This window comes from Puma concolor, chromosome E2 (assembly GCF_028749965.1).
Source record: "Puma concolor isolate L17-30 chromosome E2, mPumCon1.1.hap2, whole genome shotgun sequence".
Lineage (NCBI taxonomy): Eukaryota > Metazoa > Chordata > Mammalia > Carnivora > Felidae > Puma > Puma concolor.
In genome coordinates, this window is record NC_141681.1 from 51856567 (window position 1) to 51873062 (window position 16496).

Here is a 16496-nt window from a genome sequence, read left to right on the forward strand (position 1 = left end):
GGGTGGGGCCTAAACCCAATGTCGAGTACCCTTATAAGAGACAGAGAGGAAAAGACACTGAACGTCGAAGGGGTGTAGGTAGGACCCACATGAAAATCAGAGGTTGATTGGAGTGATGTGGTGTGGCTATAAGCCAAAGAACCCCAAGGACAGCCATCAGCCATCAAATGCTAGGAGACATAGATCAAATTCTCTGCCAGAGCCTCTGGAGGGAGGGCGGTGGGCCTGCTGGAACCTTGACTTTGGGCTGGGAGAGAAAATCGTTCTGTTTTAAGCCACAGAGTTTGTGGTGATTTGTTACAGCGGTCACAGAACGCTAATACAACCCCACTTCCCTCCAGAAGGGTCCTGTTAACACTAAGTTAGCTCACATCTGCTCAGAACCTCCCCATGAGTTCCATCTCAGAGCAAAAGTCAAAATCCTTATGAAAGCCCGGGCACGAGGTCTAGCCTGACCTGGGCCGGATTCCTCAGTCCTCAGTCAGGCTCCACTCCCACTGGCCCCCTGCTCTCTGTCCTCACCTCAGGGCCTTTGCACCTGCTGTTCCCCCTCACCTGAGTACTCCTCCCCCTCAATTCTCCATGGCTCCCTTGCCTCCTTCAGGTCCCTGCTCAACTGTCAGCATCTCAGAGAGGCCTTCCCTGCCCATTCTACTTAAAACTGCAAACTCATGCACTCTCACTGCCCCCCCCCCCCCCGCTCATATTTCTGTCATACACTCATTAGAACCCCACACGGTTTAACTTGGTATAACACAGCTTAACTGTCTCCCCAACTAGAGTATCTGCTCCGGGAGGGCAGGGATCTTTGTCCATTTTGTTCACTGCTCTATCCCTGGAGTCCAGTGCCTGGGACTGAACAGACATAGGGATTCAGTATCTGATGAAGGAATGGCTGACCCCTCCCCTGTTCAGAACTTTCTGTGGCTCCTCCCACTGGCCTGCCTGGCCTCTTCCTGGCCCCAGTAGGGCTTCTGCCCTCCTGTGCTGATCTTGGAGTTCCTCAAAATGCCAAGATCTTTAGTCCAGGCCTTGGCACTAGCCTTTCCCTCTGCCTAGTACATTCTACCTGGTCACCTCCTCAGAGCGGCCCTCATGCTCACCTCCTCCACCGGCCTCATGTCACTTAATAATTACCTGGTTTGGGGCGCCTGGGTGGCTCAGTCGGTTAAGCGGCCGACTTCGGCTCAGGTCACGATCTCACACTCTGTGAGTTCAAGCCCCGCGTCGGGCTCTGTGCTGACCGCTCAGAGCCTGGAGCCTGTTTCAGATTCTGTGTCTCCCTCTCTCTGACCCTCCCCCATTCATGCTCTGTCTCTCTCTGTCTCAAAAATAAATAAACGTTAAAAAAAAAATTAAAAAAAAAAATAATAATTACCTGGTTAATTTGTTAACTGTCACTATTTCCCAATGAGGCTGTGTGCTCCCAGGTGGCCAAGACTGGGCTGTTTCATTCACTCCTATAACTCCTCCTCTGGGAAGCCCTCCGTGACCCCCAGGGCTGGGGCAGTTGCCCTTCTGGGTTCCCCCATCCCAGCCCTGCTCACTGTGGGTTATCACTATCAAAGAGTCTGTCCCCACACTCGACTAGGGGCCCTAGGAAGGCAGGCTGTCATGATGACCCCTGGGTGCCCAGCTCGTGGCCCTAGATGTTCAGAAAATATCTGAATGAATGCTGCCATATGGGTCTCGACCCCACAGAAATTGTCCCGCCCTGCAGTCATTTCAGAGATGGGGCATCCGAGGCCCACACTGAGTTTTGCAGTCTCAGCGGACCCAGCTTGGCACAACAGCTTAGTGTGCTTTGATTCTCATAGATGTTTCCGGCTCTCTCGAAAAGACTCTGGGCTCCAACATCCCTGCCTCCACTAGAGCGGAAATCAAGGCTGAAAGAAGAGGACGGGGCCTGGGTCCCTAGGCTGCTGATCTGGAAAAAGCGTGGGCCACGGAGGCAAGAGTTCTTGCCCCAGAACTGGTCTGACTCCCGAGGACAAGGCTCAGTCCTTTCCTTTGGACTCAGCTTTGTCATCCAGACAGTGAAGGCAGCAATTGCCAAGCTGCAGGCGTCAGAGGGCTCTAGGAGGCCACAGGTTGTACAAATACACTCTCAATGCTACAAAAGAGGAGGATTGTTATCATTCACCGTATTTACACATAAAACCATTTAGAATGGTGCCTGGCATCTAAGTCCTCAATAATGAGCAGTTATTCTTTGATCAGTTCCTGTTTATGGGGCACACGTCATGAGCTCAGCACCTTTATACCTCCTTTCCCGGCACTATGAATCTGAAATCCTGAAACCCATTCTTCAGAGGACGCGGCTGAGGCACAGAGAGGCGAGGTGATTTGTCCAGGATCACACAGACCAGCCAGGTCTGCCAGGCTCCAAAGACGGGGCCCCTAACCATTTCCAACTTCTTCTGTTTCTCAGATACACCTAAGTCGCTCCGGCCACAGAGCCCTCATACCTGCCATGCCCTCTGTCTGGAACATTCTCCTTCTAGCTCTTCCTATGCTGGCTCCCAACTGTTCAACTCACAGCTCAAATGCCCCCTCCTCAGAGAAACACAGTGACTCTTCCCACATGACTTTAGGTTCCTGTGTTCCCAGCATTTATTACTTAGCTGGAATCACCGTGTTTATTTAATCACAGGCTTCTGTTATCATCTCTCTCTTCTCCTTTAGAAGGTGAGCCCCAAGTGACCAGGGCGGGACTGTAGAGGAGAATCTGACATATGGAAGGCACTCAGCAAACATCTGCTATTTTAGTGCATCGTAAAAAGGTCATTTCAACTAACCTGCTTTCCTCGGCACTGTCCTGACCCCAGGGTCATCCTGACCCCTCAGGCCACAGGGGCCTGCGAGTGTGATTCAGTGCAAAGACCCTCTCTCCCGCTGAAGTCCCCTACCAGAAGGGTGTTGGTCTCTTCCAGACTGGGGGATGACGGGCAGGGAGGAAGGGATTACAGCAAAAGGATACACCCAGTCCAGCTTGAGCCGGCTGGAAGGCAGCTCAGAGCGCGCGTCGAGGCTGTAGGTGGGCGCCAGCTCGGTGGGAATCAGCATTGGCACAGGGCGCCCCCTCAGGAACATTTTCACGGAGCCCTCCTCTGCCAGGACACCCCCAGAGGTCAGGCGCCGCCACCAGCCCACACCCCAATTCCCTCTCCCCTTCAGGCTTCACTCAACAACAACATCAAAAATGCATGGAGGGGCACCAGGGTGGCTCAGTCCGTTAAGCGTCGGACTTCAGCTCAGGTCATGATCTCCTGGTTCACGAGTTCGAACCCAGAGGCAGGCGCTGTGCTGACAGCTCAGAGCCTGTTGCCTGCTTCAGATTCTATGTCTCCTTCTCTCTCTGCCTATCCCCCCGCTTGTGCTCTCTCTCTCAAAAATAAAGATATAAAAAAAATTTTTTTTAACGCATGGGGAAACTGAGGCCAGAGAGGCAAAGGCTCAAATAGCCACGTCTCCTGACCTCCAGCAATCCCCAACCAAGCTCCTCCCCCTCTCCCCACTCACCCATGCTGAAGATAACTTCTTTGGTTTTGCTGTCAGGAAAGGGGAAGAAAAAGCGCCCTAATTAGCAGACGGGTCTGAAAAGGGGAGAAACCACTCCCCTACCCCACCGCTGCCCGGAGGTCTCTGAGGAATAATGGGGGCCGAGTAAGAAGCGGAGCGCTGCCTCTCTGCAGGCCGTGTGCTTTGCTCGGTTGATCTTGCAGAGCCTAAGACACAGGCCCAGAGAGGCAGTGATCGCCAAAGATCACACAGCACGAAGTGGCAGGGACGCGATCCTGGAAGACGGGAGTCACCAGGGACCCCTCCCTCTTAATCAACACCGCTCTCCCAGAGCTCCCCACCCCCAGTCCCACGGTGCCCCAAACTTCAAGCAGCAAGGGAAGCCGAGAAGGTTTAAGGGAAGGGGCGTGTCTCCACATTCCCTTCGCCGGCGGAAAGGGGTGATAGTCGCGGACCTGGGTCCCTGGCGAGGGTGGGGGGAGCCCCGGATCCAGGCCCCGGGAGTGCAGGGAGGAGGGGGTCTGCAAGAGGGTCTCACCCAGCTCCAAAGCTACTCATGGCGGCGGCTGGCGGAGCTTCGGGGCCGGGGGTGGAGCCGGGACGGGCTCCGCCGCTTCCGGCCCTGGGAGGCGCCCGCGCCGCCGCGCCCTGCCCCGCCCTCCGCGGCCGACCCCGGGAGCCGGCCGGTCATTCTGGGTCTCAGATCCCGGGCCGTGGGGTCCTGATACCAGGCTCTTTTGGGGGGGGGTGGGGGTGGGGGAGAGTGTTGTTTGAGAACAGGACTAGGGGGCGTGTCTGCCTGAGATCAAACCCCAGCCCTGCCACTTGCTAAGCAGTGTGGACAAATTGCCCGACCTCTGCCTCGGTTTCCTCCTTTTAAAAATGGGGGTAATAAGAGTACCCACCTCGCGGGGTGATTGCGAGGATTATATTGGTTAATTCATGTCAAGTGCCTGGAGTAGTGCCTAGTACATAGCGTCATGGACGTGTTTGCTATTATTTGAGTGGGGTTGAAATGTGTGGTTTTTGACCCAGTTCCTGCCTTAGTTTAGCCCCCAAGCCCACTGCATCTAGACTCTATCCTTAGGTTTTTACTCTGCCCTGGGCTTCAGGGTGGTCCAGCCTCCAGAGAATTGACCACGCCCCACATTCTGACCACACCCACCTCCCCCTTCCGATCCGTCCCCAGAGTTGACACCTCTCCTGATAATTGACTGCCCCTCCCCGACCCTCTCCGCGCCTCGGGTCCCGCCAGGCATTCTGACTACGACCACTTTACAGAAATCCAGTCCCTGAGTTGAGACTGCTCAAGGCCTCTAGGTTGGCCCCGCCTCCTGGTATTTGACCACGCCCCCTGTCGCCCCGCCCCGTCTCTGACAAGCCACCAGCCGGTATCGAGCCCAGTGACCCCCACCCCAGGTTCTGATTCTACCCAAGCTAACACTCTGGTCATGCCCTCCAATTCCAAGCATGCCCCCCCCCCCCAATTCCCCTATTCCCTGCAGAAATTCCCTTGAAGCTTCTGCCCTGGCCCCACCCCTGAGACACAACAGGGACTCTTTTACTTAATGGCCACGCCCACATGCCTGGCTCCTCCCTCAATTTCCACTCTGGCTCCACCCAAAAGACCCTAACCATTCACTTCCCCGAAGTTCTAGTCCAGCCCCTTAAGGCTTGGCCACACCCCCCAATGCTGGCAGAGCCCTTGCGGGCCTTCCTCTTCGCCCGCGCTCTCTTAAGACTGGTCCCTCCAAGCCTCGGCACTGTCCCCGCATTCTGAACTAGATGACCTCGCTCTACGGTACCACCTCGTGGCCTGGGGCATCACCCGAAGTTCCGCATCCCCTCTTCCAAACCAAACTGGCGTCCTGGCCTCACCCTCTGTGACAGGACCCCCACCCCAGACACCTACCCTTCCTTTTTGGCGCTGCAATTGCTGCTAGAAGATGTGGTGCGGCTGCGGGGGTCCTCGCGGCGCACCGAAGCCAGGCGCTCTGGTGACAAGTAGCGGCGGGCACTACGAAGAGAGAGCGCATTGTTAGGGCGGAGCCTGTGAGGTTAGCAGGCCAGTGTAAGAGGAGGGCGAGAACCTCCTGGCACTTGCCATTGCTGGAGTTCGGGCCCACGAGCCCATCCCTCGCCGTATAAACAGCCTCTGTCTCCCATATGGTCTTGGAGGAGGCTAGAGATCCAGGCTTCCGTGCCTTACCTGCGCCCAGAGGTCGCCTCCTTCTTGGGGGAGGATGGAGAGGTGGCATAGCCGCCCACGCGCCTCGGGGGTCCCGCGCCATTGAGGGGGGTCCTGGTGGGAAGGCCTTTCAAGAGCTGACACACTGGAGGACGGGGTTCCGGGACAGAAGTAGTGAGTGCGAGGTCCGGGTCCCGACGTCTCCCCGTCTCATCCCTCCAGTCTAGCAAAGATACCTGAGGCCGTGGTGCCTAAGCGTGGAGGCGCCCGGCCCTTGGGGGTGCCCCTCGCGCGCAGCGCAGCGCCCTGCTCTTCGCACGCCCTCAGGCGACGCAGCGCGTCAGCCAGCGCCGCCTTTAGGACCGCCAGCTCGTCTTCCTGCAGCTGCAGCCGCTGCTCCAGCGCCGACACGCGGTCGTCCACCTCCATGCCGCTCGTGCCCGACAGATTGTCATCTGGAAGGAAGGGTTAGCGCTGGCTGTGGAGACCACTCCGGAGCTCCAGGGCCGGAGGGGTCCGCCCCCCACCCCCACCCCTCTCCCCCCTTCCCGAGTTAAGGCGAGGCCAGCCACTCCCCCTTCCTCTCCCTCAACCTGCGGCCGGGACGCTCAGAGATGGGCCAGGAAGAGGGTTACGAGGGGGAAGGAAATCCCCAACGCTCTCAGTCCTTTGCCCCCACACTCCTCTGCCCGCCCTGGAGATGTGACCTTAGGGAAGTCCCTTACTCTCCTATTTTCTAAGATGCTCCGAGTCAGGAGCCTCTCAGCTCTGGTTTGAAGATTCTATGACTAAGATGCTAAATATCTATGAGTGATATCAGTATTTTTTTTAAACGACACCAACTAATTCCTGGTGACACCAACGTTCTAGAATTGATCCCCGATACTCTCTGACGAATATCCATATTTTATCCCTGGGACTAAAGTTCCCTTTCTGTTTCTTAAGACTTCCCCAGCTAAAAGGTGATGCCTGGTCCCTCCCCTTCCCCTTGTCTCCTCACGGTGGGGTTCGACCCCAGAGAGTCACTTGCAAGGACAGAGTTTCTGCGGCCCCTGGCGGTAGACTTGGGGGTTGCAGGCAGCGCATCTCAGACCCGGGAGACCCACTGGGAGATGCGGGCGGGGATCCGGCTGCCAAACTCTAGCCGGACCCTCTCTCCTGTTCCTCTTTTTTTTTTTTTTTTTTTAATTTCGCTTCTGTACCCCACGCCCCAGAGTAGGCTCTCCCTCTCTTCTCCAGCCCATGGTACGGGCAAATAACTCCTCCATCACCCCCCAAACACACACCTAGCCCATTTCCCCGAAGTGGGAAGAGCGGATGACTGAGGCATCCCTTTCCCCTCTCCCTCCCAGACCACTCCTACCCAGACTCATTGCTGGCCACAACTGAGGGAGGCCTGGCTCCCAGCCGGGTGGAAGTAAAGGCGGTGTCATTAACAGGGACGGGGCGTGGAGGTCGCACCTGCCATCCCGAGTCGGAAGGCCGCCCCGCCCGCCCGCCGGGCTCCGCAGTGCAGCCGTCGGTCCCTCCCCTCCCTCCCCCCCCCCCCACCCCCTAGCGGCCCAATCGCCAGCCCGGCCTCGCCCGCCCTGCCCCCCACCCAGCGCCACTATGGTCCGGTGCCCGGACCTGCAGAGGAAGGTGGGGGCCTCCCGAAGTCGGAGGAAGGGAGCTGTCAGGACTGAGAACTCGTAAGAAGAGGGAATCTCGGGGTCCTGCCGGTATCCCGTTTTCCACCGGAGGAAACTGAGAACGGAGGTTGGGGAGGCGCGCGGAGACTCGCTAAAGGTCACACGGTCAATAAATGAGGGGCGGGAGGGCCCAATCACCTAGTTGTGCCAGGCCCCCTCCTACCCACCTTTACAGATTCTACCCACCCCCACCTCCCCCAAAGAGAGAGAGAGACAAATTATAACGTTATAGTGAGCTTGCGTGTGACAGGCAAAGCACTTAGCAGATCACTGGCTCATGGTAGAGGCTCACTAAAGCCAGAATACAATGAACTATTCTTATGGGACCTACTGTTCCAGGCAACTCTAGTAATGGTGGGATCCCACCCGTTTTAGGAGGAGGGGAGGAGAAAGGGGATTGAGGCCCAGAGAGAGGAAGTTATTTGTTCATGACACACAGCCTTCCGGCAGCAGAACAGCCAGGCTGAGGCATCCTGCCTCTTAGAGGGGCAGAGGAGGACAAAACAAACATTCAGGTCCTCTGCCAACTCCAGTGTGACCGGGGGAGTGAGCCCACAAACTGGAAGAGTCTCCTCTGGGGGGGGGGGGCGCTGAGAGAAATGGATAGCATTCACCTAGGTCCAGTCTTGAGGCCTCGCCCCGTCCCTCCACCCCAAACTCAAGTCCTCTACTCCTTTCTGAGCACTCCCCCAGCCCTTTTGCCCAGAGACCAGCTCTGGTTTCCCACTCCTCCCCTTCTCCCCTCCCCTCTGCCTCCTGCTCCCCCTCATCTGGGCCTGACACAGTGGCCTTTCTGGAAGGAGGAAGGGGTGTCTAGGAAGGAGGGGTGAGTCCCAGTGAGTGGGAGTGGTGGGGGCTGAGGATTTGCAGGTAGAGTGGAGGCTGAATCCTCTGGTTATCCTGCCTGGTCCCACACACTGCCCACAAGCCAACACCAAATCCCACCTCCCCCTAATCTGTCAGTCCCTCTGCCAGAGAGAAGGGGGAGGGTCCCAGAGGATTGAGAGGGGATAGGGTAGAGTTCCAGACCTTCAGGCCTACCCCCTTCGACCCCAGGCTCCTGAAGGTTCTGCCCCCTTCTCTCCATCCAGCCACCTCGGGAGAAGGGGAGGGTCGAAGCGGGTGGGGGACTGGGATCAGGGTTTTGGGGATCAGGAACCTTGCTCTGGGGTCAGGGTCCACCTGGGGGGAGAGAGGAAGATCTTCAGCAAAGGGCCAGGATGGGGACTTGGAAGGAGGAGGTTGGGGCAGGAGGAAATGGGTCCAGCCCTGGGCGGAGCCAGGGTCGGAACTGAGGAGGGGTCTCACCGTTGCAGTATTGAAGCAGCGAGGACGTGTCGTAGAGGCCGCAGAAGGCCGGGCCGCGCTCCGCCATCGCCCCGCCACAGCCACCGCCGGCCCCCCCGGCCCCAGCCTGGGCCCGGTCCCCCCCTCCAGGCCCTGCCTCCCGTTGCCATAGCAACGCCCTTCGTTCCAGCATCCCCGGCTCGGCCCGCCCGGCATCAGGCGGCCGGCGCCGGGCCTGGCACCGGGGTCATCCCCCAGGATGCCAAGAAAGGGGGGTCGGGACACCCCCTGCCAGGCCCCCCCCCTCTTGGACACAATCCTTGGACCGGGATTGGTTGAGCCTATATCCCCCTAGGTACCGTCTGGTCCCGCCCACAGTCTGCGCGCATTCTCTCTAGACCCCCTCCTGGCCAGTTCAGGACCAATGAGAGGCTGTCGCGCAGGCCCCTCAGCCAATAGGGATGCAGAAGGATTGGAAGGGGCAGGGCTTTCGCTGCTTTTCAGCCTAAAGCTCAGCCCCGGGCTGTGAGAGGAAGATAGGGTGGAGGAAGACACTCCCATAACCCCAAAACCTTCTCCTTAATCTTTCGCTGAATTTCCCAAAAGCCCCCTCGCAAGACCAGGGCCTGACCCTAGAGCCTCAAATATGCCCAGATATCCACCAGCTCCGCCCTCGAACTCTTATTCTTAGAGTCCTTGTTTATTAGATGTAGGCCCGCCCCCAAGCTCTTAGCTCCACCCCCAGAATCCCGCGGGAGCTGAAGTTCTATTCCTGCCCCAAGAGCCTTTGACACCGCCCCCAAAGCCTCCGAGAGCTACAGTACTTCGCTCAGAGCCCTCGGCCCCGCCTTCTTATAGGATTAGCTCCGCCCCGGGGTTTAGACTCCTCCCCCCCAAGTCTGATATCCCTCCCCAACACTTCCTTCCTCTTTCTTATAGGGGAGAGGAGGGTCCCCTTAGTTCCCCCCCCTACAGCCCTCAGCTCCCACAACTAAATAATCCAGTCCGGGTTTTGACATAGGCCCAGCTGTGACTCGGGGAACCCTGGCGGTGTCAGTCCGTCCTGGCTCTGATGTTGGGGGAGGAGGGGAGGGTAGAAAACCTGACAATGGATTTAAAGAATGGTGGACCACCTTCCCCCAGTCCCCACTGAGGGTCAGCACCTAGACCACGTTTTATAGGAAGAAGCGAACCCAAAGCGGGCAGAGACCTACCTCAGGACACACAGGCTTATCCTGAAAGCACTGGGCTTTGGAATCAGATGGACCTGGGTTTAAATCCTGACTCCACCAGTTTCTGCTTGTGACCCTGAGCCTCAATGTCCACATCTGGAAAGTGGGCGGTCATATCGTGCCTCTCTCATTCATTCAAAAATGGCTTTTGATTTAGCAAAGGGGGGAACAGGGGCGCCTAGGTGGCTCAGTTGGTTAAGCGTCTTGACTCTTGATGTGGGCCCAGGTCACGATCTTGGGTTTTGTGAGATCGAGGTCCCCCTGTCACCCTCTGAGCTGATGGCACAGAGCCTGCTTGGGATTCTCTCTCTCCCTCTCTCTCTCTGCCCCACTCGTGCTCTCTCTCTCTCGCCCTCTCTCTCGCTCTCTCTCGCTCTCAAAAATAAATAAACTAAAAAAGTAAAAATAAACATTCATAAATAAAGGGGGGAGGGGATCTTGATGGATCTTGCAGGTTGATGGAGGAAGTAAGCCACCACGCGCACAACAAATAAGTAATAATAGCTAACATTTATGAAGCCCTTACTACATGCCAAACACTCAGTTATCTTCACCGCCAGCCCTATTTTCACCACCATTTCCCAGATGAAGAAACAGGCTAAGATAATTTCAGAACCTTGTATTACAGAGATAAGGAGTGATGTGATCAAGGATAAGAGGGTGAAGCTAATTCAGGGAGAGTGGGGCCAGGGTAGGTCTCTCTGAGGAGGTAACATTTGAGCTGAGCTGTGAATGACAAGGAAGGAATTATGCACGAAGTTGGGGGGGAAAGCTTTCCGAGCAGAGGCAGCAGTAGGTGCAAAGGTCCAGAGGTAGGTATGAGTTTGGCATGTTCCTGGGGCAACAAGAAGAAGCCTGGTAGGGCTGGGGCCACAGAGGGAGAGGAGAGTGGAGGGTAGATGAGGTCAGGGAGGAGATGGGCCCACAGATACTCCAGGGCCTAGAAGGCTGTGGGAAGATGTTTGCAGTTTGGTACTGTATCCTCCATGAGTCACAGATGTAGATTACACACGAGTACAGTGCCTGACACACGTAGGCTCACGTAAATGATGGCAACTCCTATTCCTTTCCCAGCGAACACCCACTGTGTAAGGCACCAAGATCAATAATGGGTTCAAAGCGATGACCAAAGTAGATGTGAGCCATTATCATCGTGTGGTCACAGCTAGTTGTGTTATTGATCGAAACAAAGCAGGAACCCACATATCCTGCCTCCCCAACTCCCACTTCTCCACCCTCTGCCTCCGTGAGCTCAGACGCTGAGAGAGGGCAAGTCAGACTCCTAGTACAGAACTCCACACAGGCTTCAGGCTGATATGGACTGCCCCCAGAGGGACACTAGTGGGGGCCCAGAGTTCAGATCCCGCAAGCTCCATGTGTTGGGGGAGGGGAGAGGAGCCACGGGCAGAGGAATTTAGCCTGGTAGGTTATGCGCTGGGGGGTGAGGGGGGGTGGGGGCGGAGAGTGACACACAGAGATAAGCCCTCGAGGGGTCGGGTCGGGATCCATGTGAGCGCAGTGACCTTGGCCAAATAGCTTTTGCTTCTCTGCAAAACCGGGAGTCATTCCAGCACCCAAGTCCCAGGGGAAAAAAACAGGTTCAGTGAGCTCAGGCCTGTCAAGTGCTCAGCAAGGTGGCTTTTGGGTACAACTCATGGAACTAGTTTTATTCCAAGTGCTTTGGCAGGGAGATGTCAAAGGCCTGGAAGACAGGAGTGGGGAGGAGAGGGCTCTGCCAGGACTGAGGGGGCAGGGCTTTCGGCGTGCCTTTGTCTTTTCTCTCTGCCTCCAGGCTTCCTTCGCCACTCTTCTCTCTTCTCTCTGTCTCCCTCTGTGTCTCTGTCTGGAAATGGGTTGTTGATCCATCGCTGATGAGCTGTGTGACCTTGAGCAAGTTACCTCCCTTCTCTGAGCCTCAGTTTCTTCATCGGGAAAATGGAGATGGGAATACCTCTGCTGCAGGTCTGTTCCGAGGATTAAATGAGATGGCATGTGTGTGAAATGACCAATGCCTGGTTACCTACTGTTCTTATTATAATTATTATTACTGCTACTGCAGTGACCTCTGTCTTTCTGATTCCTTCTTCTTTCTTTGTGTTTCTCTTCCTACCTCGCCTTCTGTTAGTCTGTCTCCCTATTTGGGTCTATGCCGGGGCTGGGAGTTCCAAGGGGGCAGGGCCCCGGGACCCCTAGCATTGCCAAGCCCGGGGCCTGATACATTGAAAGTACCCAGTAAAATGAACAGAAGCCTGCTCCGTGCCAAACCAGTGTTGGGCGATGCTGGGGACCCACAAGCGACTGAGATAGCCCCAACTGGGGTGACTGAGATAGCCCCAGTCCTGTCCTCACAGAGCTCACAGTCTGGGAGAGGAAGTAGTTATTTGTTGAATGGATGGATGAATGGATGGATGGATGGATGGATGAGCACATAAATGAGCTAACTTTGAGGTGGGCTTGGGATACTGGACAATATTTGAGTGGAGGCACTTGAGGCAGAGAATACTGCTAGAACAAAGGTCAAGGGCCCGGGAAGAGTCTGAAGAGCTGGGACATCTCGGAAAAAGGGCTGAAGAGGTCAGCAAGGGCCTTGGAGGCCAGGGAGAAGGAGGCCGGGCTTCCTTCTGAGGGCACTGGGGAGCCATGGCAGGTTCTGAGCTGGAGAAGGACAGGGGCAGTTCTTGCTTTAGCATGATCACTCTGGCTGCCTGGCTGTCCTATGGGAAGACGTGCAGATGGAAAGAAGAGGGTTGCGACCGGGGTGCCCTGGATCAGAACCGGGTCTAGGGGGAGCTACTAGAAACCTGGAGGAAAATGCCCAGGCCAGCCGGCTCTCCTGGACACCAGGAAAGGGGCTTCAGGGCTGGCCCGCCACCACCAGGGGGCAGCCAGGGCTACAGGTTTGAATCTCTCAGTGTGTTTTCCCAAGGTGGGGAGGTTTACACCTTGCTTTGGAGGTGGGGGGACGTTGGAGCTATCTGTGGGGCCGGCTGAGAGCCCCTCTGCTCTCCTGCCCCCACCCTGGCCCCTTGGGCCCCTGGAGCCCCCCCACCCCACCAGCAGGAGATTATGTCAATACAGCCCCGCCGCCGCTTCTAGCCAGGACAATATTTGTCCTCAGGATCTGGGGAGGTCGCTATGGAGACGGGGCTGCAGGGTGGGGGGAGCACCCCCTCCCGGAAGAGGGCGAGGGGCGCTGGGCATCTCTGCCTCATCTCTGTCTGATTGTGTCTGAGAGTTTCCCCCCAGCCTGTCTGCCTTTTCAACGTTTCTCTTTCTGAACCGTCTCTTCATCTCTGTCTCTGGATACCTGTCTGTGGGTCTCTGTCTCTCAGGCCTCATCTCTGTGGATCTCTTGCTCTGTCCTTTACTGTCTCTCTCTGGGTCCCCAGCTCTATGCTTCTCCGTGGCTCTAGCTCTCTCTGGGTTTCACGTCTCTGTATCTTGGTCTGTCTTTGGGGCTTTGACTCTGTCTGTCTCTGGGATCCCATGTTTGTGTTTGTCTCTTTAGGCCCCTGTCTCTGGATCGCTGTCCCTTTCTGCCCCTGCGTTCCTGCTTTCTCTGGATCCTGTGTGTGTGTGTGTGTGTGTGTGTGTGTGTGTGTGTGTGTCTGTCTGTCTTTCAGGCCTCATCTCTCTGCAGTCCTGAATCTCAGGGGGGCCATCTCAGCCTCCCATTTCTGACCTCAGTCCCCACAGGGTGCCCCCTGTCCCCATCTCTCTCTGCCTCATTTCTCCTGTACCATCTGCTGGCACGCCGGGCCCCTGCCTGCTCCCCACAGGCTCTGCTTGGCTACAGCCCCAGCGGGGAAGGCACAGACCTTCCAGCTTCTTCCTCATGACCCCACCTCGCCTGACTGCCTCCTTTGGGGGGCACCGCCTGCTCCTTGTTGGGGGTGGGGCGATGACAGGCACAGAGACCCAGGACCTGAGGCAATGGAGAGAGAGGAACAGAGAGACGGACACCCTAAGAGCTGAGAGGAGATGAGACTCAGGGAAGAGAAAGGGGAGAGGTTAAAGATGGGAGAGGGAGAGATTCACACACACACACACACACACACACACGGAGAGACCAGAGGTGTGGGAATCAGAGTGTGTGTGTGTGTGTGTGTGTGTGTGTGTGTGTGTGTGTATGTGGCCCTGCTGCCCCCTCCCCAGAACCCAGGAGGGTTTGGGGGTGGGGAGAGCAGAGGGCCAGGCAGGGTCCCAGGCACCGCCCCTCCTGTGCACCCTGTGCTGGGTTGTGACCGGTTCCCCCGCAGGGGACCTCCAGATTCTGAAGGCTGATGAGAAGCTCCAAAGCCACAGCAGCGTCCTGGCTGGTCACCTCTCCTCACGGCCCATTTTTCAGGCCCTCTCTCCCTCCACCCTCCCCCGTCTTCCTCTCAAAGTGGCCATCGCTCAGTTTCTGCATGTTCTCTCTCCCTCTTCCACCCACTCCTCTGTACCGCCCCCTCATTGCCTCTGTCTCTCCCTCCTTGTCTCCCTGTGTACTTTTCTCTATGTTTGTCTCTTTCTCTCTCTGTCCCTGTCTCTCTTGGTCTCCTTGTCTCCATCTCTTCCTGTCTGTCTGTCTCTGGTCTCTCTGGGCCCTTGGTTTCTTTTCCTGTCTCTCTCACCACCTAAATTCCACTCCACTGCTCCCCCCTCTTCTCCGGTCTCTCCCCTCCCCCTTTCCAGCCTCCCCACTACCTTCCCAGCTCTAGCTGGGCACCCCCCCCCAGGCTCTCTTGGGGCCCAGGAGAAACGCCCTCCCACCCCCAGCCTCTCCCTGAGGTGCTGGGCTATCTCAGACCCCTCTCCCTCTCCACCCCGCCAACCGAGCCTTTCCCAGGACCCAGAGGGCGCCAGGAATGTGGGGCAGAGAGCAAGGAGGCCACAGCTGGAGGCCAGAGAGCCAGGACCCCTCCCGGTCACCCCTTCTCCCAGACTTGTCTCCTTCCAGCCCCTGGTGCTGGACCTGGCCTCCCCCTACTCCCTGCCCCTGCTGGGGCCTCTGGGCCTCAGTTTCTCCTCTGCAAAGTGGGGAGACTCACCTCTGCCCCACTTATCTAATAGGTCGGGGGGGGGGGGAGTGTGTGCTCCTGAATGTTACTAGTTGACTAACGTGCACGAAGTGTGTCGCAGTTTGTACTAATGAGGGATTTGCACCTTGGGAACTGGGACTCGGTTTCTAAGGCTTCCCCCCAGTCCCGTACAGACGTTTTTAGGCAAAGGAAGAGACTGGAAGCGGAGACCATGCCAAGGTGTGTGATTCTGTGGTGATGGGGACCACGAGACCCTGTGGGTTTGTGTGTGATCGTGGGACGATGGCCGGTGACCCTCGGTGCGTCTGTGTGGCTTTGCGTGACGGTGTGATGGTGGCATCATGGCGCATGACGTGCATGTGACCGCCTGGGACTGGTGAGTGCGGGTGAGGGTGCCATGCAGAGTCCTGTGCCTGTACCACCACGGCGCTGGGGGTGACCACGTGAGGGTGACAGTGTGGCCATGTGGCAGCAGCCGTGAGAGTGTGTGCCTCAGTGACAACCGGGGAATGTGTGTCCTCAGGATGTGGCTGTGGACCCTGGTGACTTAAGTGAACTGTAAGAGCATCGGTGGGTATGGTTGTGTGACCTGTAGGTCGTGGCATTAAAGGATGATGTGACAGGGTGAAGAGCCACATCACGGTGGCTTTATGTCACCGACAGTCATTCTTGGAGCCTCTGCTGTATGCCCGAACCTGTGCTGAGTGACACTGGGGACCCAGCGATGACCGCAAGGCCCTGGCCGGGTCCGCAAGTTGCCACAGGCCAGTTGGAGAGACAGAAGGTGTCTGTGACGTGACCTAGTGATTGTGTGACAGTGCGTGTGACTGACACGGTATCCCCGGGGCTTCGCGAAGACGTGACTGTGTTGCTAGGTGAGTGGAAGGGTCTGCACTTGGGGTGCACGTGACTATATCGCCGCGGATGACTGTCATACCTGGGGGGAAAAGACCTTGGTTCTCTGAGGGTGACCCTGGATTGCACAGCCGTAAATGACCGGCGGAAAAGTGTTCAGGGAGCCACAGCGTGTGACCATGCTGTGCCTCTCCATGGCTCAGTGGATGGGACCTCGTGTGACACCGTGTGTGGCTGCGTGACTGCGGTTGTGTGTGACGGCTGGGTGCGATGGGTGGGACAGCGTGACAGACTGTGACCCCGGCTCCCTGGCTGCTGTTGCACGTGACTCTGAGCGACTTTGATACTCACACGCCACTGGCCACTGGCCCCCTGCTCTGGGTCTCTCCAGAGCTCCCCCCTCCTACTCTCCGGCCCCGCCCTCTCCCACCACCCCAGGCTGTCACCTCCTCCAGAGCCCTGGTGAGGCAGTGGAGGCAGCAGCAGAGGCAGCCACAGCGCCCCGGAGTGAGTGACCAAGAGCAGATCTGGGGACAGGTGAGGGCTCCCCCAACCCCAGCCGGTTCCCCTGCTCCCATGTCCCGCTCAAGTCTCTGGGTCCCTCTTTCTCTGTTTCTTAACCCATGCCTTGCTGTCTTTGTCTCTCCGTGCCCACAGTCTCTATCCTCCTCTCTGTCTCTGGGTATCTCCGTCTCCA

General features: G+C 57.2%; 1 protein-coding gene and 1 long non-coding RNA gene across 6 annotated transcripts in view; one reads left to right on the forward strand and one right to left on the reverse strand.

The window, feature by feature from the left end:
* The window catches only part of LOC147573670 (uncharacterized), a 3545-nt gene extending 1363 nt beyond the window's left edge, over positions 1–2182 (forward strand). Inside the window, exon 2 of the long non-coding RNA XR_015244955.1 lies at positions 1818–2182. This is a non-coding gene — a long non-coding RNA (uncharacterized LOC147573670). The remainder of the gene's footprint in view (positions 1–1817) is intronic.
* Positions 1–8992, reverse strand: part of EML2 (EMAP like 2) — a 26246-nt gene extending 17254 nt beyond the window's left edge. The window contains exons 1-6 of one of the 5 annotated variants that reach the window (XR_015244954.1): positions 8710–8992; positions 5947–6165; positions 5732–5855; positions 5435–5539; positions 3523–3551; positions 2981–3110 (exon numbers count right to left, since the gene is read on the reverse strand). Coding sequence is in view for 4 of the 5 variants with exons in the window: in XM_086690126.1 (XP_086546252.1) it covers positions 2981–3110; positions 3523–3551; positions 5435–5539; positions 5732–5855; positions 5947–6165; positions 8710–8881 (779 nt within the window). In the remaining variant the exon portion in view is untranslated. Of the gene's footprint in view, positions 1–2980; positions 3111–3522; positions 3552–3977; positions 4172–5434; positions 5540–5731; positions 5856–5946; positions 6166–7073; positions 7099–8709 lie in introns of those variants that run through there. The other 4 variants (XM_086690126.1, XM_086690127.1, XM_086690128.1 and 1 more) reach the window with 4 other exon arrangements.
* Between the last annotated feature and the right edge of the window lie 7504 nt (positions 8993–16496).